Source organism: Trematomus bernacchii, unplaced genomic scaffold, assembly GCF_902827165.1.
Source record: "Trematomus bernacchii unplaced genomic scaffold, fTreBer1.1, whole genome shotgun sequence".
Taxonomy (NCBI): Eukaryota; Metazoa; Chordata; class Actinopteri; order Perciformes; family Nototheniidae; genus Trematomus; species Trematomus bernacchii.
Genome location: NW_022988082.1, coordinates 1,413,920 through 1,437,499, shown reverse-complemented (window position 1 = coordinate 1,437,499; position 23,580 = coordinate 1,413,920). Strand labels below are relative to the sequence as shown.

Below are 23,580 nucleotides of genomic sequence, written 5' to 3'. Positions count from 1 at the left end.
TGATCTAAAGTTGTAAATGTTAAAGAGATATTCAAAGATCTTTTTTTTATTTGTAAAAATATTTTGCGCATTTGCAGATCCGTTTTACATTTGCACATTTATTTGTGAGTTTGCAAATCTTTTAAATGCATTTGTGGATGGTGTTTTACATTTACAAATCACATATTTACACACAAATTATTTTTCTGTTCACACAAATAATTATGAGACATATCTATGCCCATACACACAGTACAGAAGTAGATATCTTACTGACCCTTATGAAAGCCAATAGCTGAGCAGAATGATAATCCACAAGGACCAATCGCCGCTGCCATCAGGCTCCACCCCCCGCAGAGCACCGTGAGCAGCATTTCAGCACCTGGAGCTGTCCGTGCTGCACGCGCCAGCCGACAACTGACGGTAAGGAAACACCGACAGCCTCCACCGACCTGCAGTTAGAATATACACATAAACGACGGACAGCATCACAGACATGACACGCTGCGGCTGTCCGTCACTAACCCGCTGCACTTTAAACGCGGACCTGCACTCGAGGGGCTCAAACACTGCGGACCTGTTGATGCCTCTATCTGAGGGACATTAGCCTTTAAACACCGCATCAAACCGCAAAACCGCGTTTGTGGCGAGTGGTTGCAGCAATGAAGGGGGAATATAGTGAGTGTGTGAGGGAGTGTGTGTTAGCTCCTGTAACGGGTCTGCACAGGTGTCGGTATTGGTGTTTGGGTCTGAATAGATGCCTCCTCTGGTAGCTGGGGCCTATTGATCGCCTACAAAAATGGAGCGCGGCTTCTGCAATTTGCAAGGAAAAACATAGATTTGGTATCTTATAACCGGGTACTTTATAGGATACAATAAAATACATGCTACTAAAACAGCTATGAGAGCTGGCAGCACATTGTCTCACGAGGACATGTTTCATTAGCGCGGCATCTGTTATGGTTTCATTCTGTTTTGAAGAGTGTGAGCTGATCTAGCCTATACCCTATAGAGAGCAGCGTTAGAGATGGCAAGTCTTAAATGGTCTCCATGGAGCACATTTAGTGTTAATAGACCCATTTAAGAAAATGATAAGATCCCATCAGATTTAAAATGCAAACTGTCTGTTTCCCTGACACAGCAGTTACTCAGGTTAACATGGTGCCGGCTTTCTTCCTGAGGACAAAGCTATATTTACCATCTAAATAAACTCGTTTATTTGCCTGATAACAAGCATTTTAGCAATAAAATGAAGTACAGCTGAGGCTGATGGGAACGTCTTAAGTCCTGCAGGTTTTTGGTCTTAAACCACTGAGTTGCTGAAATTGAAAATCTGACCTGATCATGGTGCTAGATAAATTATAAATGGACACTTAAAGGTGGGGTAGGTAATTTCGGAGAAACCAGCGCTAGAATTTGAAAATACACAACCGGAAAAAATCTGCCACTTCCTTACAGAGCCCCTCCTCCAACACACACGAACGCGCACATGACCAATGAGGGCACGAGATAAGTTTGTGCACAGATGGAAGGCTGACAGGCAGGTAGGCCATCCAGTTATTTTAGCCGGGCCGGCTAAAATGATTGGTCGTGCTTTTTACAGTACTCCACAGATGACATTTTTTTATGGATTTTTTGTCAAAGCACTTAAGATATTCATTGCTATCGGGATGTTAAGAGCATTCCATGGAATATAACAAAAAGTGTATCTCGAGCCGGATTCTCAAACTTACCTACCCCACCTTTAAGCGATAAGAATTTATTTGAAAGGGGACATGTCATGAATGTGTGTAATTTCATGACAATCCAGCTGCTGAGCCATTTCACTGAAATACACAGATGTAACCTTGTGGTGGCACTAGAGAAAAGTTGATATCTCCGAAGTCAATATGACTTATTTTCCAGATAAACCAGAAATGTCTGTATCACATGTTATTGCAATTAAATGAACGTTCCTAATAGTTGCAGTATACCAGCGTTCACTTTTCTTAAAACAGCAGCCTATGGTGCAGACAAGATTGATCCATTGAATTAACAAACATGTCATTTAACATTCTGCATGATAGAAACACAAAAAAATTCAAAACTACATACACCGAAGAAATATAGGATATGCCTTAAATCATGACACAATTGATTGCAAAGATATCTTAATGTACATAAGAAAATAAACAACATGTACAACAATGTAATCAATCTGAAGTTCCTTGGTGCATGCAATAAGCCCAAAATAAGGTGGTGACAGTTCATAAACTGTAACATATTTGATCTGTTGTTGAGAGGAAGTACAGGTCGAGTCCTCACCGTGTTTCAAGACATTTGCTGTGTGCTCAATAATGGGACAACTGCACATAGTTAGCAGATTGGCACCTGACAGGAAGAGGCTACAGGGTCACGGGTCAACAGGTATAAGAACATGTCCTTTATTAGGAAACCCCCCACCCCTGTCTAGGGGACCCGCCTTTCTCATGAAGCCTCAAAATGCTTGCTATTGTAAATGAGATTTAAAAATGTATAAATGCGACAAGCCGATGACAGCTCTTTATCCATGTTATTGACATTAAGACGCTCTTACATTTCTATGGGTGTGAAGATCATCTTTTATTACTTCCAGGAGCGTTTTAGTGAAGATGGTACCCAGCAACAGCCTGTAGATAGTAAGGGATTAGTTTAACAGTTATCCAAGCAAAAGACCCTTTTGGGGGGCTTTGCCCTAAATATAAAAGAAGATTACTAATACTAAACAATGTGTTTCTACAGGAGTCTTTTTAAGATTCTTGGTTTGTAATCATGTGTAGTCGTACTATGAGCACAGTCATTCAGATATACTGTTCAGTCATTGGTCAGTTCCTCACAGGGACACTAATTACTCAGTAGATAAGCAGCCGTTTCAGCCAATCACAGCACAGATTAATTCAATCCTCTCTTTCTTTTGAATCCTCTTATCCGTTAGCTGTTGAGCTGCATGTTGTGAGTAATACTCTGAGCAGAGCTGTTCACTGACATTCAATTGATCACAAATATGAGTGAAAGAGGTATTGATTTCAATGTCAGTAGCGACGTTGGTGTTGCATTGGTCTGCATAACAACACCTCACAATAGAATGCAAGAACACAGATGATCATATTTCTGCTGACTAATCATTTCCATTGCAGTCATGATGTCTCCAGAGACTGAGAATCTAGGGATGATGTTTTTAATTCATTCATTTAGTTACTTACAGTGAAGGAAACAATTATTTGATCCCTTGCAGATTTTTGTAAGATTTCCCACTTACAAAGAAATGAACAGTCTGTAATTGTAATGGTAGGTTTATATACAAAGTGAGAGTAAGAATATCAAAAAGAAAATCCAGAAACTGACATTATATAAAAGATACAAATTGATTTGCATTTAACTGGGAAATAAGTATTTGATCCCCTTGCATGTGTTAGTACTTGGTGGAGAAACCCTTGTTGGACACACAGAGGTCAGACTCTTCTTGTAGCTGGTCTCCAGGTCTGTGCACATCTCAGGAAGGATGTTGGTCCACTCCTCTCTGAAGACCCTCTCCAAACCCTTCAGGTTTTCAGGCTGATGCTTGGCCTCTGGAAGCTTCAGCTCCCTCCACACATTTTCTCTGGGCCCTCCCTCACCTAAATGTGCTTCTTCTTTAGCCCCTCCTGTGTTGCCTTGGCCGTATGTTCAGGGTCATTGTCCTGCTGGAAGACCCCTCCATGACCCATGTTCAGAGTCCTGGCTGAGGGAAGGAGGCTATCGGCCAAGATGTCCCCGTACATCCTCTCCTCGGTGCAGGGAAGTGGTCCTGTCCCCTTAGCAGAGAAACACCCCCCAAAGCAGAATGTTTCCACCTCCATGCCTGACGGTGGGGGGGATGGTGTTCTGGGGTTATAGTCAGCATTTCTCTTCCTCCAAACACGGCGTGTCCAGTTGATGCCAAAGATCTCGATGTTGGTCTCATCTGACCACAACACCTTCTCCCAAGCCTCCTCTGAATCATTCAGATGTTCATTGTCAAACTTCAGACGGGTTTCTCATGTTCTTCATGAGCAGGGGGGGGGGGGGGGGGGGTTTGATCCATTATGGTGTAGTGTGTTACCTATAGTTTTCTTGGTGACTGTGGTCCCAGCTGCCTTGAGATCATTAACAAGTTCCTCCTGCGTAGTTCTTGGCTGATCCCTCACCTTTCTCATGATCATCAATACCCCACGGGGCCAGATCTTGTGTGGAGCCCCAGACCGAGGGCGACTGATACTCATTTTGTGTTTCTTCCATTTCTGAATAATGGCACCAACAGTGGTCTCCTTCTCACCAAGCTGCTTTCTGATGGTCTTGTAGCCAGTCCCAGCCTGGTGCAGGTCTACAATCTGGTCCCTGAGGTCCTTAGAGAGCTCTTTGGTCTGGCCCATGGTGGAGAGGTTAGAATCTGATTGATTGATTCTGTGGACAGGTGTCTTTTATACAGGTAACAAGTTGATATTAGGAGTACTACTTTAAAGGTAGAGGACTTATGTAACCGGTCTGAGGGAGCCAGAATTCTTGTTGGTTGCAAGGGGATCAAATACTTATTTCCCAGTTAAATGCAAATTAATTGATATCTCTTGTATGATGTACATTTCTGGATATTCTTTTTGATATTCTGTCTCTCACTGTTTATATAAACCTACCATTACAATGATAGACTGTTCATTTCTTTGTAAGTGGGTAAACTTACAAAATCGGCAAGGGATCAAATCATTATTTCCTCCACTGTCGTCTGAGACCAATGCTTATTAGTCTACTTTAACATAAGATGGAAATACACAGAACATATAAATGAAAGCTATGCAAAGATTTCATCTTGTCAAAGGCCCATGATAAACCTTCATACATGTGTGTTTGTGTCTCCAGGTGAGATGTCCCGGGTGAAGCAGGTAGGTCTGCTGGCAGCCGGCTGTCAGCCCTGGAACAAAGATGTGTGTGCTGCCAGTGGAGAGCGCTTCGCCTACTGCGCCACTCTGGCTATATACATCTACCAGGTGATCTACTTGTCTGTCTTTGTTTTCATGAGGGCGGTGAATGTCTTACATTTAAAATGGCACATTATGCTAGCAGTTAGCTGTGTGAGCAGCTCTCACACACTGTTGGCTGTTTGTACGTGTCCCAAGGTTTTCTCTTCCGGTTGCCATTAACACCCAGGTAGGTGGTAGCAGTGATCGCACACAGACACATAAGGACGTTTTGTAGTTGTCAGATGTAGTTGAAATTGTTACAATACCAGTTTTGAAATTCTACCTGTGTTGCTCCATCTGTAGTTTGAAGCTCTGATTCTACTCTCATCTCTGTCAACAATCATTTACTACTGCAGAGCGGTTTCATCACATTGCAGTAGCAGAATTGATGTTTAACCCATGAGCATAGATGTTTTTTCCTTTTGTTTACTTCATTATCATTTTCTCTGTCTCCTTGGTTTAGTTGGACCAGCAGTACAATGAATATAAGTTGAGGTCCATCATGTCTGAGCACAAGAAGACCATCACAGCCATCAGCTGGTGTCCTGACAACCCAGACTTGTTTGCGTCATCCTCAGCTGATAACCTGCTCATCATATGGAACGTAGCAGAACAAAAGGCTGTTGCCCGACTGGACAACACTAAAGGTGGATGATGAGCTGCAGCAGGTGTTGTTGACAGGCGGTGTGTTGAGTACTGGGATGTCTCACAGTGTCTCCTCTGCTCCCCAGGTGTCCCTGCCTCAGTCAGCTGGTGCTGGAACCTAGCTGACGGAGTGGCCTTTGTCTCCCAGCGTGGTCCGCTGTACATCTGGGTGTATGGAGGGCCTGACCCGGGGGTCACAGTGCATAAAGAAGCCCACTCCTTCCTGTCAGACATCTGTCTCTTCAGATGGCACCCAACCAAGAAAGGCAAACTGGTGTTTGGACACACAGATGGAAGTTTGTCTGTTTTTCAGCCAGGTATTTGAAAAAAATGGACTTTTCTGAACTCAATTAAAAGTGGTTACCACAAATGATCATACATGTACAGTATTTGTGTGCCACTTGGGATATTCATTTGTCTTACATTCATTGCTTGGAGGTATTTAGTTTGGGCCTCACTATAACAAATGTATATGATTTCGAAGTACAAATTGTGTTTTATTTCACTGCATATGATTATTATCAAAGTTTCTCAGTAAAGTCAATTTAATGAATACCACATTTTCTTCAGAGTACCCTTCCTGGCGTTCAGCCTCCCTAAGAAATTCTTTCTTAGCATACTGTTTATAAAAATAAAGGTCTGTGAAGTTATACTTTGGAGACAGATTTCCATTTCCATTCCCATCCAGATACTATAGCTTTGCACATGTAAGAAGATCTCATCATAGCCGGCATGCGTCTCGACCATTGATCGTATTTTCTCTTATAAAGTTGAATTCTACACTTCTCCTAAGGTTCCATAGCCAGAAGCATGTTCCTGTAAACACACAGCTGTCCTTTGATCTGCCTGCCCTCTCTTGTTCAGGGAGTAAAGGCCAAAAGCACGTGTTGCGTCCCGAGTCATTGGAAGGGACAGATGAAGAGGACCCAATCAGCGCTCTGGAATGGGACATTCTGTCAACTGACTATTTACTAGGTTGGACAAAAATATTAACATCATCACCAGGATTATATCTGCTGAAGTTATTTGAATTTAAAAAGAGCAAAACAATAACAACAAGACAAACAAAACAATAAAGTCGATTTTAATTTATACTACATAACGTTATTGTCAGTGTTTGCCAACACATAACATGCTAGTAATCCAAACACTTAATCTGCTCTGTAACCCATTCAGTTATTGGTTCTAACAAAAATCTCAGTGACTGTTATTTCACACAGATGCTGAGTGATGAGCACGATGTCTCTTTCTCAGTGTCTAACCTGCACAATGGGATCCGGCTGGTGGACAGCGAGGCCCTGGTGTGCATCACGTCCTTCTGCTTCCCCTCCGCTGCGGCCTCAGTGCAGTGCCTGGCCTGGGTCCCCTCGGCCCCCGGCATGTTCATCACTGGAGGTAAACACTGTGTGTGTGGGAGGTGTGTATGGTCTGCCAAACTGCTCTGAGGGACCTGTTGTTGCCATCTGTCTGTGCACACAGTAGATGCTTTTTTACTTGCATATGAATGACTACATTTGGCTTCTTAAAACCTCATTTAGTATTAGACCATTTCAATAATAGATGAAGTTTATATCAAAGAAACCCTGCTACCCCAACATGACCATCAATTAGTCCCTCTGTGTTACCTTGAATTCTGGAATAAACCCACATGCCTCCATGGTGCATAAAGAATCCAAAACAGGAAAGGTATGTATTGAATTGTATAACTCTTAGGGGGCTGCCTTTAACAACCTCTCACATCTCATGCAGTGAAATCCAAGTCCAATTGTTTACTACTTACTACTACATGCAATTTCAGTAAAACCTTTCTTTTGGAAAATCTTCTGCTTAAAAGGTTTGGCACTACTCATCTATGTGAGTCCGGATGTGTAGCAGGGGTCTTTTAATATAGTTTTGTTGTTCAAAACTATTATTTTCCTGCTAAGTTTTACAGACCAAAATAAATGTTGGAACATTTTGTCTTATGAAACACACCTTTGAAATGTTTTAAGTGGTTTGCCTCTCTCTGTCTGCAGACTCCCAGGTTGGGGTGTTGAGGGTCTGGAATGTGTCTCGCTCCACTCCTTTGGACAGCTTTAAACTGAAAAAGACTGGATTTCATGCTTTGCATGTCCTGAACTCCCCTCTTGCCAAGAAAGGTAACACTTGGGAGAAAACCCAATGAACTAACCAAGCTGGTAGATACTCAAAAACCCATGAATCTCTGCTGTACAGGAGTTATTTTTCATGCTGGTATCAAACAACATTCTGTTCAAGTTTTACACAACATCCACATCTCTTTCCCCACAGATGTATTCTTCTAGATCAGTGTTTCTCAACCTTTTTACACCAAGTACCACCTGAGAAAATAGTTGTCTCTCCACAGTACCACCCTATGACCAATGTTAAATACAGTCTATGCACAGTTCATGCAGGACTCGGAGGCAATGTATTCATAATAACATTATGTATTGTCAGCCACAGCAACATGTACAAAGGGCAGTCTCTCTCTCACTCACTCACTCACTCCTCTCTCACTCACTCACTTCACTCACTCACTCACTCTCCTCTCTCTCTCAATCACTCACTCACTCACTCACTCACTCACTCACTCAATCAATCTATCACGTAACACTCACTCACTCCCCTCACTTCAACCCTCTCTTCCTCTCTCTCACTCACTCACTCACTCACTCACCCTCACTCCACTCACTACACATCACCTCACTCTCTCTCTCTCACTCACCACTCACTCACTCCACTCATCCTCACTCACCTCACGTCACTCACTACTCATCACTCACTCACTCTACTCTCTCACGTCACTCACTCACTCACTCACTCACTCACTCAATCAACTCACTCACTCACTCAACTCACCTCACATCACTCCTCACTCACTCACTCACTCACTCACTCACTCACTCACTCTCTCTCTCTCACTCACTCCTCACTCACTCACTCACTCACTCACTCACTCACTCACTCACTCACTCACTCACTCACTCACTCACTCACACACACACACAACAAATGATAACTGTACACACATGTCCTTTCCTATACCAAAGTGTGAATGTAGGCCTCCTGCAACCACCTACATTGTAACAGAAAATGTCCTCTTGGGAATTCAGTTCCACAATAATAATGAAGCCTCCAGGAGCAGATGAGCCTAAGGGCTAATAGCTCATCTTCAGTCTGCTGATGTTTGCTATTGCCATTTCTGTGGTGGCAAAGTAAAAAAGAAAAGAAAAGATAACAATTAAGGACAAGTGTGTGCTTTTTCAGCTTTTGACCTCGGTCACAGCCTTCTCTCCATTCTTTGAGCAAATGCCTTCTTCCTGAGTCACTTCTCTCCTCCATCACAGCGACTGTGCATATCACTTTTGCGTTGCTGGCGGAGCCTGCGCTTGTGCTCGGTTGATGACTGTCCTCCTCCTCATTCACTTGTTCACTTTCGTTGGTAATATTCTCCTCTGTACCTCTCTTCCGAATACCTCCCGTTTTGAGCCACGTTTTTAACATCATTCAGCGTTCTTCTTTCTTTAGCTTGCTTGCAACGTTCGCTAATCGTTCGCGGGTAGTATGGTCGTCATTAGCAACGCCAGAAATAAAGAAAATCTAAAAACAACAATAGCCTATTAGAACTTATTTAAACCACAGTTTCAATTATCTCAAGCTTATTTTCATTCGTTGTAGTATTTTGATAGTATGATTTATTTTTTAATGAATGTTATTCAATCAAGCCTCAAACTGATGGCACTTGTCCCTATAGCCTGTTTTAAATTGAAGTTGTCTGAGGTCCTCACCACCAGCTGCTCTAGCAGTAATAAGTAGTGCACCTTACTGTCCCAAATGTGCACAATGTAGTGACTGCTTTTCGTCTTTTTGTTTACTTAGTTGTGTTCTCTGTATTTTATATGTCTGTGTTATGTGTAAGAATGTGTAACGTTGCTGCCTTCTTGGCCAGGTCAGCATTGTAAATGAGATTTTGTCTCAATGTTTTCATCTGGTTAAATAAAGGTTAAATAAAATTTAAAATTTAAAAATTCCTCCGCGTACCACTAGCGGGAGCTGGCGTACCACCAGTGGTACGCGTACCACAGGTTGAGAACCACTGTTCTAGATGACAGCTGTGTGTTAGCCACCAATACACACATATTTGTTCTTAAATGTTCTCTGTCTGGATATTACTATTATACTGGTATAACTACTGCAAGTACTTCTTTCTTATCCTGTAAGGCACCTTTTGTTTAGCTCTACTCTGTTAGGTTCAGACTGTTTTTTCTACAACAACACAACGTATGTTTTCTCACCCCTCCCCGCCTGAAGCTCAGAGTTCCTGTTCTCCCAGTAAAAGTCAGCACACCAGTTCCACCAGTGAGGCTGTCCCTCCCCCAACCCTGTCCCAGAACCGGTCTTTCTCTCTGCCTCCGGGCCATGCTGTGTGCTGTTTCATGGATGGTGGGGTGGGGCTATATGACATGGGTGCCAAGAAGTGGGACTTCCTACGAGACTTGGTATTCTATAACCTTCTTTGTAAACACAACAGCTTACACATGCTTACATATGACTGAATGAACAGAATCAAACCGTGTTGTGTTGTTTCCAGGGGCATGTAGAGACTATATTTGACTGTAAGTTTAAGCCAGACGACCCCAACCTGCTGGCCACTGCTAGCTTTGATGGAACCATCAAAATCTGGGACACAAACACTCTGACAGCAGTTTACACCTCGCCTGGCAACGAAGGAGTGGTATACTCACTGTCCTGGGCTCCAGGTAGATACACTCTACACACACATACAGAATCCAATCTGATGTTAGCAGCCCACAAAACACATGCACAAACAGGTCAGGTTCATATAAAGAAACTCTAGTTGTCCCATGTATAGACTGGACATAAGAAATGACCAGTCACTGTGACATCACTGTGTGTGCACTACAGCTTTGTAACCTCGAGTTTGGCACTTGGCCGTTGTTGCCTTTTGGAACCAAAAGTGCCCGAGAGGGTGGAGCAAAGTACAACTGAATGCTGAACAAGATACTTTTAGGATATCCAACATCTTACATTAAACTTTAAAAGTGTTATAAGGTGAAAATATCAACCTGTGACCTGTCATTCACCATGTAACCGCAATTATTTTTTACTCTAACTGGGACCATCATTTACTAAATAAATGCCATAATCCTGAATCATGCTGTAATGAAGGAGACTTCATCTGGGTTTGAGATCATAAACTATTTAGGAAAAGATTCACTGAGAAGTCTAACAGTCTTTTATACAATCAATGTTTTTTACCAGTGGAGTCACCCCTGCTGGCCATGTATTGCTTTACTTCCCAGACTCAGAGGTTGCCCCTTGTTCCCATCCCAACAGCTTAGTAAAGTGCATCATCTGTGTCTAATGTGAAATGTGGTGACCTTTGTGTTTTGAAGGAGATCTGAACTGCATAGCAGGCGCAACGTCTCGTAATGGAGCGTTCATCTGGGACGTCAGGAAAGGAAAGATCATCACTCGCTTTAATGAGGTTACTGTGACTTCAAAAATGACTTCATGCTGAGTCCCTGTAGCATTAGTGTATGGAAAAAGGACAGTGTACCACTACGCTCAACAGGTTACAGTATTGCTGCTGTCTTCTCCTTTTCTTCTACTGACACTCTGAAAAGGGTTGTTTCCATACCAGCTAGAGAGTTTGCTCTCTAATGGCGCTTTTCCACTGCAGCACGTAGCACGGTTTAAGCGGGCCGGGCCAAACCAGGCCCGCTTTTTTTTGCTTTTCCACTAGGGGAATTTCCGGCTCAAGGCTTTTTTCTGGCCCTCCAAAATCGAGGTTCTTACCGGGCCAACAACCAACTGGGCTGAATATGCTAAACTAGTGACGTAAACACTCTCGACTGCTGAATGGTCAGAGAGAATCGCTGGCAAGGGGGCTACAACTACAACAACATGAACATATTTTACCGTGATTGAATTGTAATACACGTTTCAAAATGATGCCGAAGTAACAACATACTGATACCGGTTAGTAAAAACCATGAATTAATGCTTTGACAAGTCTGCAGACAGACGGCAGGCGAAAACCTTTTAAAATGCGCGTTGTCTAAATGGAGATCGGCTAAGCTAACGTTGTATATGCTCCGACCGTCCACACTCACAACAATGGCCATACAGACATAAATAAAGCAGCGACTGTATTCGCCATGACACAGACAGTCTGTGGTTTGTACTTGTTTCACTTTTGTCTAGTTTCTGAACAGATATGAGGAGCTGTGAGCTCTGAGTGCTAACAGCTAACGGCTGATGTTGGTTTTCTGGGGTTCTCATTGAAGATGACGTCACGGCAGTTTTACGCAGCGTCGCTCCGCCTGCCGAACAGCCGATCGCCCCGCCTACACTGCGTTACTATAGAGTGGCGAAGTCACGCCCATCTACTTCCGGTCCATGGGACCTTATTTCGGAAAAATAATGTATTGAAGTCAATGGAGAGAGAAAACTTATCTTTCGATCCCGTTTGAATTGTGCCATGAATTACACATATGATGTTTGTCAATCTTAAAAAATCATTTCCATGTCAAAAAAGTCAGTTTGTCGTAAAACTGTTGAAATATAAGACTATGAAAAATACGCAACTAGAAAGACTACAAATCCCAGAGTCGCGTAAGTGATGTCACAATTGTTTACCTCCACCATTCAGATACCTAAGATCAGCGCAATATAGATATAATCTATCTATATGGCGCTGGCTAAGATAAGATAACTTTAACAAGATGCCTGTGTGCTTAGTACCAGGTTGTTATTATACCAGCAATGGGTCTTGCTCGTTCTTTTGCTTCCCGTCTGATGAAAGGACCAGGAGTGGCTTGATCAAGTTAGCTACCTAGCTAGTAGCTAGCACGTTAGTTAGCATTACAGCCTTGTCATTTTTATTAGCCTTAACATGAAGTAACATTAAGTAACCCAAAATGTTAAACAGTAAGAGTAGTAGTCATATTTCGTGAACCCTTTGAATAGTACTGTCACCGGTGTGATCATTCTATAATACACAATTTAAGCCCGGGGGAGAAATGCTAACGCTAATGCTAACGCTAACGCTAGCGATCTTCTCTACTTCATGCTATCTGCACAAATGGTTAACATTAAACATTAAAACGACCAGGCAGTTCAGAGAGAATCAAAGGAAGGCAGGCAGGCAGCTTTGCATGACATTCTTCAGGACGTGTTTCATTGTGGTGATAGTCAATCGTTTTGTTGACAAGACAGTAGTGACGGCCATCTTGGTGACGTGTGTTGTTGACCAGAGATGTAGTTCATTGAGCGTTTCACACAAACAAATGTGTTACTTCACAGTTTTACGACATATTTTTTTTTTTTTGACTTGCAAAATTATCTTTTAAATTGACAAACAACATATGTGTAATTCGTGGCACAATTCAAACGGGATCGAAAGATAATCTTTCTCTCTCCATTGACTTCAATACATAATTTTTCCGAAATAAGGTCCCATGGAGGTCCACCGGAAGGGGAGGGACTTCGCCACTCTATAGTTACTACCCCTGTTACTAAACTGTAATGGAAACGCAGCATAAAGTGAGCCTGGCCTACCAGGGCCTAACCATACCGTACTAAGCCGTGCTAGGTCCTGCAGTGGAAAAGCACCAGTAGTGATTAGTCTATCCTTGCCAACAATTATTTTGTGAAACATGTAACTTCAACTTATTAAGCTGATGGTATTATGGTGTGTGCATTGACAACCTCTGTGTCCTCCTTCAGCATGGTAAGAATGGTATATTCTGCATATCATGGAGCCATAAGGACTCCAAGAGGATTGCTACCTGTAGTGGAGATGGATTCTGGTAAGTCCTCATCTTCCCTGTTCCGGCTAAAGTTTGTTCTATTGCTAAAATATATATATTTGTCCTTCATATAAAGGTTTACATATTGTGTATTGTTTTGAAAACAGTATCATCCGGACCATCGATGGTAAAATCCTCCATAAGTACAAACATCCTGCTGCGGTGTTTGGGTGTGACTGGAGCCAGAACAACAAGTAGGACATCAATCCACAGCCGTCTTACTTGGGGGGGGGGACCATGCATTCTCCATGTTATTAGATCTAATAATCTTTTCTTTACTGCTTTGAATAATTTCAACAGTTTAAATACAGCTGGACCTGACATACAACAAATGAAAAACCAACTTCTTTTCAACGATTAAAACATAGTGACAAGATATTACTAGTTAAACAAAGCAGGATTATATAAAGAATTAAAAAGAAGGCCAATCAAAGTAAAGCGTGTAGGTATGAGAGGAGAATAGAGACACTATGTAGTGTCTCTATTCTCCTCTCATACCTACTCTCATACCAAACTGTCACACTGAACAGCTGGGGTGAACAGCTGATGTCACTGTAAAATCCGACCACTTCCTACCATGTCTATAGAAATGTTGTAGCACATTATTACTGTCAGAAATGGAAGGTGTTAAGTCACAGTCTGGATGTTTCACAATTCCCCCTGCCTGTCTCTCCCCTGCAGGGACATGATCGCTACAGGCTGTGAGGATAAAAATGTCCGTGTGTACTACCTGGCCACCAGCTCCGACCAGCCTCTGAAGGTCTTCACTGGGCACCTCGCCAAAGTCTTCCATGTGCGCTGGTCTCCACTCAGAGAGGGAATACTGTGTTCTGGATCAGATGATGGGTGAGTGCACACACAGAGCTACGGGAAATAAGAACAGGTATTGTTTTTTCTTGAATAATATGGACATTTTATGAAGAATCGTTCTTGCTGCTGCATCAAATGATAATTTGCAAAAAAAGAACAAGGAATACAATTTGGATATTAAACCTAAAATAAAAAGTTAAATGTGTGAACTACAAAATACTACTCTTAGGATATCTTATTGTGTTTTACAATATTGTAAGTACTAATCTCTGACTTTTCTTTTGACGTTTTTTTACAGCCACCAAGTTATTTTTATTATTTTTCCGTTATTGGAGATGTTTAGCACAGCAAGTCAACAGGCCTTTATTTTGTATTATGATTTTTTAATAAAATGATGATCCAACATGTATTCACTGCATGACTGTACAGTCATATGTAAATAAACCTGCAATTTACATAGTAAAGTAAACAGCATAACATATTCAAAAATAAAATCTAAATAAAATCAAGTAATCATGTGTGTGTGTGTGTGTGTGTGTGTGTGTGTGTGTGTGTGTGTGTGTGTGTGTGTGTGTGTGTGTGTGTGGCGCCTAGAATTACTATCGTTGTGGGGACCTACATCTGTTTACACAGTCACGTGTGGGGACTGGCTTCCCTTATGGGGACAAAATGGAGGTCCCCATGAGGGGAATCATTAATTTTAGGGTGAAGACTTGGTTAGGGTAAGGGTAAGAGTAAGGGTTAGGGTTAGGCATGTGTTGGTTATGGTTAAGGTTAGGATAAGACTCCAGGAAATGCATGTAAGTCAATGTAATGTGTGTGTGTGTGTGTGTGTGTGTGTGTGTGTGTGTGTGTGTGTGTGTGTGTGTGTGTGTGTGTGTGTGTGTGTGTGTGTGTGTGTGTGTGTGTGTGTGTGTGTGTGTGTGCAGGACTGTCCGTATATGGGACTACACACAGGACGCCTGTATCAACGTGCTGAGTGGGCACACAGCTCCGGTCAGAGGCTTGTTGTGGAACACTGAGGTTCCGTACCTCCTCATTTCAGGTAGCGTCACTAACATTGTTTATAATAATCTTCTTTTAAACCGATTGATTTGTAATCAATATGTTGTCATTGTGTATGTGTGTTCAGTTCTGGAACCTCCCTAAAGTGCAATGTAGAATTTGACAGGGGAAAAAGTAGCTGATGAATTACAATGATTTAAAAATGTCAACATCATGGCTCCTACTTTCAATCATTTTAAAGGTAGGAGCCATGGCTCTTGAGTAGCATCTATTGGCAGCCCTACAGAATATAAATGCTCCTACTTATGAGCCGACACATTCACTTTTGCATGTGTTTACCTCCTGTTTAAATAAAAAAAATGATGGCACAATAGGAGAATGTCTTAAAAAAGAAGAGAGATAAATAGTGGAACAATTGCAAAAGGAAACATTTAGCATTTTATGAATTCAATATTTTCTACATTTATTTTTTATATTACTTTTTGGTCAATGTAATGTTTTCACTTGTCTTTAAATCAAAGAAATTATTTTTCAGCTTAATGATTCGCTAAATCCAGCTGACATTTCATTTGTTGCATCCATAGCTAAAATGGCTGATTTTACGTTGAAAAAAGTCCATTCACCGGACCAACAAATGACATATTAACTTTTGATATGGTTTTGAAGTGCCTCTGTGTTTAAACTGTGTGATGTACTTTGCATCTCACAGTGATGGGACTGCACTGTCAGAGTAGTTGTTCTTTACAGTGTGAAATGTTGTTTTATTTTGTAGGGTCTTGGGATTATACGATCAGAGTGTGGGACACTAGAGATGGAACATGTCTAGATACAGTCTACGACCACGGAGCTGATGTGTACGGTAAGACTGAACACCCCCTGCCATAATAATGGGATGAAAACTGCCAGTTTCACGGAAGTCAGGCCATTCAAATGAGATATGGAATGCTGTACTCAAGGCTTATAATCGTTTTTAATTTTACAGAGATTTTATTTAGTTTTAGTTTTGACTTTTAAATTAAATGTTAGTTTTAGTTATTTATCAGTGTGTTTGCTAGGTTAAGTTTAGTTGTAGACTTTATATATTTATTTAGTTTCTGTGATTCAATTCTGACTGAATTATTTTATATACTGTATGAGTAAAAAAACTCAAATGTATTTATATGATTGTCTTTTTTAATATATAATATAATGTATTTATTCAGTTTTAGATGATCTGTAATAGTATCCCTGCTGTAGCCTCAAATGTTGTGAGACGGGTTTAGAAAGTTTAATATTGCAGTCACTAGTGCCGACATTATGTTTTGAAACGTGTGTGTGTGTGTGTGTGTGTGTGTGTGTGTGTGTGTGTGTGTGTGTGTGTGTGTGTGTGTGTGTGTGTAGGTTTAACATGTCATCAGAGCCGCCCCTTCACCATGGCCAGCTGCAGCAGGGACAGCACGGTGCGGCTGTGGTCCCTCGCCCCCCTGGTGGCCCCTCTGCTGCTGAACATCCTCACGGAGCAGTCCTGGGACAGGATCAACGGGAGCACAGGTCAGACTCCGCCCTGCAGGACGCCCCCTGTCCTTACAGCTCCTGTAACCCTGCTGCCTGTGTGTGTGTGCAGACACAGCGATGGTCCCCGGCGCCCCCCCGCTGCTCTGTGGGAAAGTGTCTCGAGACATCAAGCAGGAGCTGGATAAACTGAGCTGTGACATCAGGGCCAAGAAGCTGCGCTGGTTCTCTGAGTGCTTTTCGGTACCTGCTTTCTGAACGTTCTTCATTGGTGATGCTGTGTGATGAAAGGACACTTTGCCTCAGATTGTACAAACATGCATTATGTTATGCTGCTAAACATGTTTACACTCTCCCTAATTTATTATTGATAAACAACTAACCGTATTCTGGGCCCAGCAGATAGTACAAATCTAGAATTCAGTGTATAAATACCGATATCAAATTAAAATATATCTGAATGTCTAATTTGTTTAGGTCCTCTCTTGGGTTGGTACTGTATATTAAACATGATCTTTCACATCCAAAAACTTGTGAGAAGATTTTGCCCATAAACATAGATTTGATTGACATTACTCCAGTCAAGTAACACATTGTCCAGAGCCGAGGGTTTAACTATGAATAGCTTAGTTGAATCTGAATGAGGCTCATTTTTTATGTTTTACTTACAATTTAATGTGAGTCAACATAAAGCCCCCGCCTCTTTTTTTCTTATCTTTACTTAACAACAGTAAGTTGTTAAGTAAACTTGGGATTGTCTGTTTTTAGCATAAAAAGTCATTATATTACAACTAAACACAAGAAATAATAAACTTATACAAAATGTTTTGACTAAATAACATTAAAGAAAAGTGTATTTCCAAACACTTTCTCCAGTAGAATTTGTGTCATTTGGCATATTGTAAGGATCCATTCCTTTTTGATATTGCTTCTTATCTTATCTCATCCTAAATACTCCTTGTATCTCTGAACCTGTGTGTACATTTCCCTGCTCAGCCTCCAGGGGGCAGCAGCAACCTGTGGGACCTGGTGTCAGTGATCAGCGGGCAGGACGACTCGCTGCTGCCTCCCAGCTACAGCGGGGGGGTGATGCACATGAAGCACCTGCTCAAGTTTAAAACGGTGAGGATCCTCTGAGTTACTGTTCAACGGGTTCAAGGCTCTGCTAATGTAAACAAAGACATGTTGACCCAGTAACCTAGCCAGAGATAAGGAAAAGCACAGTACATACAGAAAATAAAGAACATAATGAAAGATTATGAAACTAAATAAAGGATTATAATACAGGACTATATTTAGTTCATAGTGTCATGATTTAACTAGAAGACCACTTATAAAATGTACGTCTTTCTTATCATACTTATCATGCTATCCTCTTCATTTAAATACTACATAACTACACTGAATGCAGCTTTCTTTTTTAGTCCAAGTCCAAGAGGTTTCAGTGTATTTCAAGTGTTTTCACTCCAGTTTGACCTGTTCTATTTTCTTTCAGTCTGAAGCCCAGGAGCTCACTATAGTAAAGATGTCTAAATTTGGAGGGGGGATCGGAGCCCCCAGTAAAGAGGAGAGGCTGAAAGAAGCCGCAGACATCCATCTGAGACTGGGACAGGTCCAACGATACTGCGAATTAATGGTGGAGCTGGGACAGGTGTGTGTGTGTGTGTGTGTGTGTGTGTGTGTGTGTGTGTGTGTGTGTGTGTGTGTGTGTGTGTGTGTGTGTGTGTGTGTGTGTGTGTGTGTGTGTGTGTGTGTGTGTGTGTGTGTGTGTGTGTGTGTGTGTGTGTGTGTGTGTGTGTGTGTGTGTGTGTGTCTGTGTCTGTGTGTGTGTGTGTAATAATATCTCTTTAAAACATACTTTACCCATTTCAATATTCAACAATGTGCTCCTTAATTATTGGCTGGCTCCACATAACTCCCTTTTGATAAATGGTGTACTTTAAACAAAACAAAATATTATCAATCGATATCAAATAATCTATTTGCTGGTCTCCATTAATTTATTTGCAAGAAAGTCCTTGGTCAAAGAATAGTTATAAGAGAGATACTAAAGCAGGGGTGTCAAACTCAAATACACAGTGGGCCAAAATAAAAAAATGGGTACTAGTCGAGGGCCGGACTGGTTCAATGTTTATTGCAAAACGTATTGAAATGAATTTATTGCACATATTAAACCTGGGACTAACAAAGCTTAAATGATTGCCTATAAAAACAAGATTAAACATTAAATAATCAGTTGCATTCATTTCTTATGGCTCTATCTACCATTTCTCATGATTACATTTTTCCACAGGCCAACAACAGCTTAAAAAAAACTATTTCCCTCAAAGAGAAAACCAAACATGCCCTGTTGTCGTGAGAGAAAAAGTGCAGAAGGAAACATCCATGTAAACTCAGTGTGCTGCTCTGTGATGCTAGCTCAGATACTTGGCATCTCATCTTGGGTGCAAGTTCATCAATGTTTGGGGTCAGGCTCTGAGCTGAGGAGACCCTCAGGATGGAGTGAAGGTGTGCGTGCAATATACCGGCGGGCCAGATCTAATACTAATTAAAAATTATCCTGCGGGCCGAAATTAAATCCACCAAGGGCCTGATTTGGCCCCCGAGCCTTGAGTTTGACACATGTGGTCTAAACTGTCTTTATGAAAGATTGAGAGAATAGTGCTGACAGTTCTCTAGTAGTGAATGGAGAGCTGTCTTCAGTGTTTGAGCTAAGCATTAACAAGTAAGTCAAGTAAGCTGCATTTTCCATACATGCCTTTTTAGGGCAGAGCTATCCCTAAGACACATTGCAAACACACACTAAAACACTCAATGTCGTCAAGTAACAGGCTTATGTCATATCATAGGAAAGATTTCGACGGCCTCACCCTCACACTGTCATAATACACTTTCAAATGTCTACGAAGAAGATGTGATGAGAGAGACGTCTGAGCATCATCAAACAGCTTCTAACAAACCACTCAGTTCGTCTAATGTTAGAAACAAATAGATATGAAAAGAAAGAAATGATTTTCAAATGTAGCTGAGGCTGATTGAGTATAACGATGCTCTTACTCCCTCTCTTGCAGTGGGAGAAAGCCTTGTCTGTGGCTCCAGGAGTCTCCATGAAATACTGGAAGAATCTCATGCAGAGGTAAACTATGGTTACGTTTATTTGTCAGCTTTTATTTGTCAGCTTCTGACAATAAAAGTGTCAGCGAACAACAATAAAAGTGAAACTAAAAGAAGTCTTTCAGCGTGTAAACTGCTAGGAGGATTGTTAAACAGGTTTGCTAATCACATGATGCTACTGTCTCAGTGTGTGTATCACTGAGCAATGCCACAATACTACTAACCCTAACCTTACATCAAAAGAGGTGGCAAAATAAGAGCAACACTTAAATATGAATACAGAGACACAATCTGTATGTGTTGCATGTTGTTTATGGTATGTATATGAATATGTAATTGTGATGTGCTCATGTGACAGGAGAGCTGAGCAGCTGATGGCTGAGGATAACGATGATGCTATCCCATACGGCATCGCCACAGGAGACATAGAACAACTGGTGACCTTCTTCACTGGCAGAGGACAGCTTCAGGAAGCCTTGATGATAGCACAGGTACACAGAGTGTGTGTGAGGGGGGGGGGGGGCACAATGACCGGGAACAGCTTTTCTCTTTCTGTCTGCATGAATGCTTACACATGCAATAAAGAGGAGGGGGGTTGAGGATAAATTGACGGTTGTGTAAAATATCGATAAGAAATAATACAAAATGAAAAACAATATTATGTTCTATATTTTTAGGGAGCGTGCGAAGGGAACATTCGTGCACCGCACAGCTCCACAGTGAACCACACAACTAATGATGTGGATAGCAGACAACAATACCAGAGGTAAATCACACACACACACACACACACACACACACACACACACACACACACACACACACACACACACACACACACACACACACACACACACACACACACACACACACACACACACACACACACACACACTAAATAATAAAGTCTTTGTCTTAGTTCTGTCTCAATTCTCTATGTCAGTTTTTGTCATGTTTGGTCAACCTTATGCTCACTTTCACTTCAGCTGGTACGTGTCCTGCTGACTGTGCTTCATTCAGAGTCTCTAACTTCACTTGTAGAACTCACAATTAGAGTGGAACTCTAGGAAATGTTTAGTTTCATTTAAATGCTCTCTAAAATGAGATGAGGAGATGAGATATATTTATAAAAGTCCCTGGCTATATTGGCTTTGTTTTGTCCAGTCTCCTCCATAAGGTCTGTAAGGAACTCGCTGAGTGGTACTTCCAGGATGGATGCTCCGTTCTGGCTGCATGCTGCCACCTCGCTGTGGACAACATCAAGGTGCACACCACCGTCTGTGCGCTTACCTGCAGCAGATTTGCATTTGTTAGTTTTAATATTTCTCTGAGAAAGCGGATTAAAACAAATATTGTCTGTTTGTGTGTGTGTGTGTGTGTGTGTGTGTGTGTGTGTGTGTGTTTTAGTTAGCCATGTCAAGTCATATCCGAGGTAATGAGCTGGAGTTGGCTGCATGTGTGGGTATAGTCCTTGGAGAGGCAGCCAGCCAGAGCACTGCATACTGTCTTGAACTCCTGGCCAGGAAGTACATGATGACACCTACATGGTACGTCTCCATCCATGCATGTGCACCGAGTGTAACATTCATTATTCCTCTGTACATCTTAGTATTGATCCAAACGAACCAGTTTTAGCTTCTTTGGGCAAATTAATCCTTCAAAATGTTGTGATGTTGTTGTAATGTCAAATGTTACATTTAATTTAGTTTGTTGCAAACCCCATGTTGCTCATATCCAGCTAGCTGAACACCGTTATTTCTTTACGGGCTATGTTGGACATTGCATAATGACACATGTCCGTGATGAAGTTTATGCATTAGCCCTTTGACTGCCAAACCATTTTTGGCTTGGACTTTATTAGTCAGCCAGAATTCAGCTCTGCATTCCTCAATGTGAGTGCCTGTGGACGAGCAGGGTGCTCCACCTGTGGACGAGCAGGGTGCTCCACCTGTGGACGAGCAGGGTGCTCCACCTGTGGACGAGCAGGGTGCTCCACCTGTGCTCATCAAACACTGACAGCGGCTGCTTCTAAACACCATCAAGAAAAAACTTTCATCTGTGCCTTGTTTACATTCAGGGAGCTCTCGGCTGACCTAGTGCAAATGATTCCTGACAATGACATTTTACTGGCTAAGCTGTGTGCATATTACCCAGGAAGCCCTGCAGAAATCAATCTCTTTCATAAGAGGGTGAGTTGGCACTCATTCAGGTAAATCTAAGACATGTTGTGGAGGAAATAAAAGAGAGACTCCATGTCTGATGTTGATGATATTATGTGTGATGATTATAGTGACAAGCATTATGTGTTGTTTGTCATTCAAGTGCGGTCTGCCTTCATTGGAGGATTGTAAGTCCTTGGCAGAAGCAGCCATATGTGAAGGAGATTTGTTGTTGGCAGTTAAATTCCACCTGCTGAGCTCTGAACCTGAGAAGGCTCTGTGGATTGGTCTGGATCACGTTAAAGGTATTTGTTTCATTGTTGGCTGTGTGTGGTTACCTATATGATATAATATCCTCACTATTATATGGTAGCGTAGTGTGTTCTAAGAGTACGATTCTAAAGCCGTCAGTCGGTGTGATTGACAATGTTTGTGTGTAATCTAGGAATAAGCAGCTTCCAAACCAATCTTTATGAAGAAATCTGCACTCTTTATTTGATTTGATTTGAAATACAGTGTACGATCAATACATTTTTCACAAGTTACTAATATATATGCATATCTCATTAAGTTAGTTAAAACAATATCTTCTAAATGTGTGTGCCGTGCTAACATGTCAAACTGAATAAAACAATCTGAATGTACTACTGTTTTTGTCCTCAAAAAGCACTGACTATTATCTCTCTCTGTTTCCTCCCCACCAGAACAGCTGGCTGGGTCTGATTGGACAGTGGACAGTGTTCAGCCCATCCTGGACCTGATGAGTTACATCAGAACCGACTGCCTCACCATGGCCAATTTGACAGAGTAAGATCATGTATTATCTCATTATTACTATTAACAGTTATTAAGGTCTGAGACCAGAGGTCGGCGAAGACCCTATTGTAATCGCTCGCACAGCGAGCGGTAAACCTGCGAAACACACATAAAACAGGGAAAACGACCGGCAAAAGCACAGAAAAGGTTCCGAAATCATGACGGCAGATAGTCCGCACGATTCTAGTGACATGGGCGCTAGCGCTTTATTATTATTTTAATACATTGCGTGCACTTTTGACCCCCGCAACATGTGAAAACTCACCAAATGTTGCACGCGCGTCAGGACTGGTGAAAATTGCGATGTATAATTGGTCCCGGAACTTTGCGTCAAAAATTGTGTAGGCCACGCCCACTTCCGGTTTTAAAGTAAACTCCCCCACTTTAACTTTCACATAAACGAACAAAACTCGCTACGCATATCTAGGGTGCGAAGACGAACAAAAAAGCCATTTTGAATTTGGCGGTTTTTGTCCTCCGTACTTTAACTATCTCCTCCTAGTGATTTTATCCGATAGACTCCAAATTCGTCGGGTAGCGTCTCGAGACATGGCCGACAAAACGATATCACGGAACTCTTTTTTTTTCGCACGGCATAGCCGTAATTTGGTGCCGAATTTCACGTTCGCTCGATGCTAGGCGATCCCTCACCATGGAACACGATGATGTCATAACTCCAACTGACATGCTCAGAACGCCACAAAACATCACATGATGGTTAACACTGCGGCCCTG

The 23,580-nt window shown here is 41.8% G+C and overlaps 1 protein-coding gene across 2 annotated transcripts in view; it reads left to right on the top strand.

Moving 5' to 3' along the window:
• Nucleotides 1-357: 357 nt before the first annotated feature.
• Nucleotides 358-23,580, top strand: part of wdr17 (WD repeat domain 17) — a 28,343-nt gene continuing 5,120 nt past the window's right edge. The window contains exons 1-27 of one of the 2 annotated variants that reach the window (XR_004555126.1): nt 358-402; nt 4,870-4,997; nt 5,434-5,617; nt 5,702-5,932; nt 6,480-6,590; nt 6,870-7,010; nt 7,631-7,753; nt 9,927-10,114; nt 10,207-10,375; nt 11,033-11,124; nt 13,368-13,450; nt 13,558-13,644; nt 14,132-14,296; nt 15,190-15,305; nt 16,038-16,124; nt 16,646-16,795; nt 16,869-16,999; nt 17,753-17,878; nt 18,252-18,407; nt 19,828-19,892; nt 20,229-20,361; nt 20,548-20,636; nt 21,035-21,134; nt 21,278-21,417; nt 21,948-22,079; nt 22,193-22,334; nt 22,734-22,836. Coding sequence is in view for 1 of the 2 variants with exons in the window: in XM_034120892.1 (XP_033976783.1) it covers nt 4,875-4,997; nt 5,434-5,617; nt 5,702-5,932; nt 6,480-6,590; nt 6,870-7,010; nt 7,631-7,753; nt 9,927-10,114; nt 10,207-10,375; nt 11,033-11,124; nt 13,368-13,450; nt 13,558-13,644; nt 14,132-14,296; nt 15,190-15,305; nt 16,038-16,124; nt 16,646-16,795; nt 16,869-16,999; nt 17,753-17,878; nt 18,252-18,407; nt 19,828-19,892; nt 20,229-20,361; nt 20,548-20,636; nt 21,035-21,134; nt 21,278-21,417; nt 21,948-22,059; nt 22,193-22,334; nt 22,734-22,836 (3,347 nt within the window). In the remaining variant the exon portion in view is untranslated. The remainder of the gene's footprint in view (nt 403-4,869; nt 4,998-5,433; nt 5,618-5,701; nt 5,933-6,479; nt 6,591-6,869; nt 7,011-7,630; nt 7,754-9,926; nt 10,115-10,206; nt 10,376-11,032; nt 11,125-13,367; nt 13,451-13,557; nt 13,645-14,131; nt 14,297-15,189; nt 15,306-16,037; nt 16,125-16,645; nt 16,796-16,868; nt 17,000-17,752; nt 17,879-18,251; nt 18,408-19,827; nt 19,893-20,228; nt 20,362-20,547; nt 20,637-21,034; nt 21,135-21,277; nt 21,418-21,947; nt 22,080-22,192; nt 22,335-22,733; nt 22,837-23,580) is intronic. The other variant, XM_034120892.1, reaches the window with a different exon arrangement.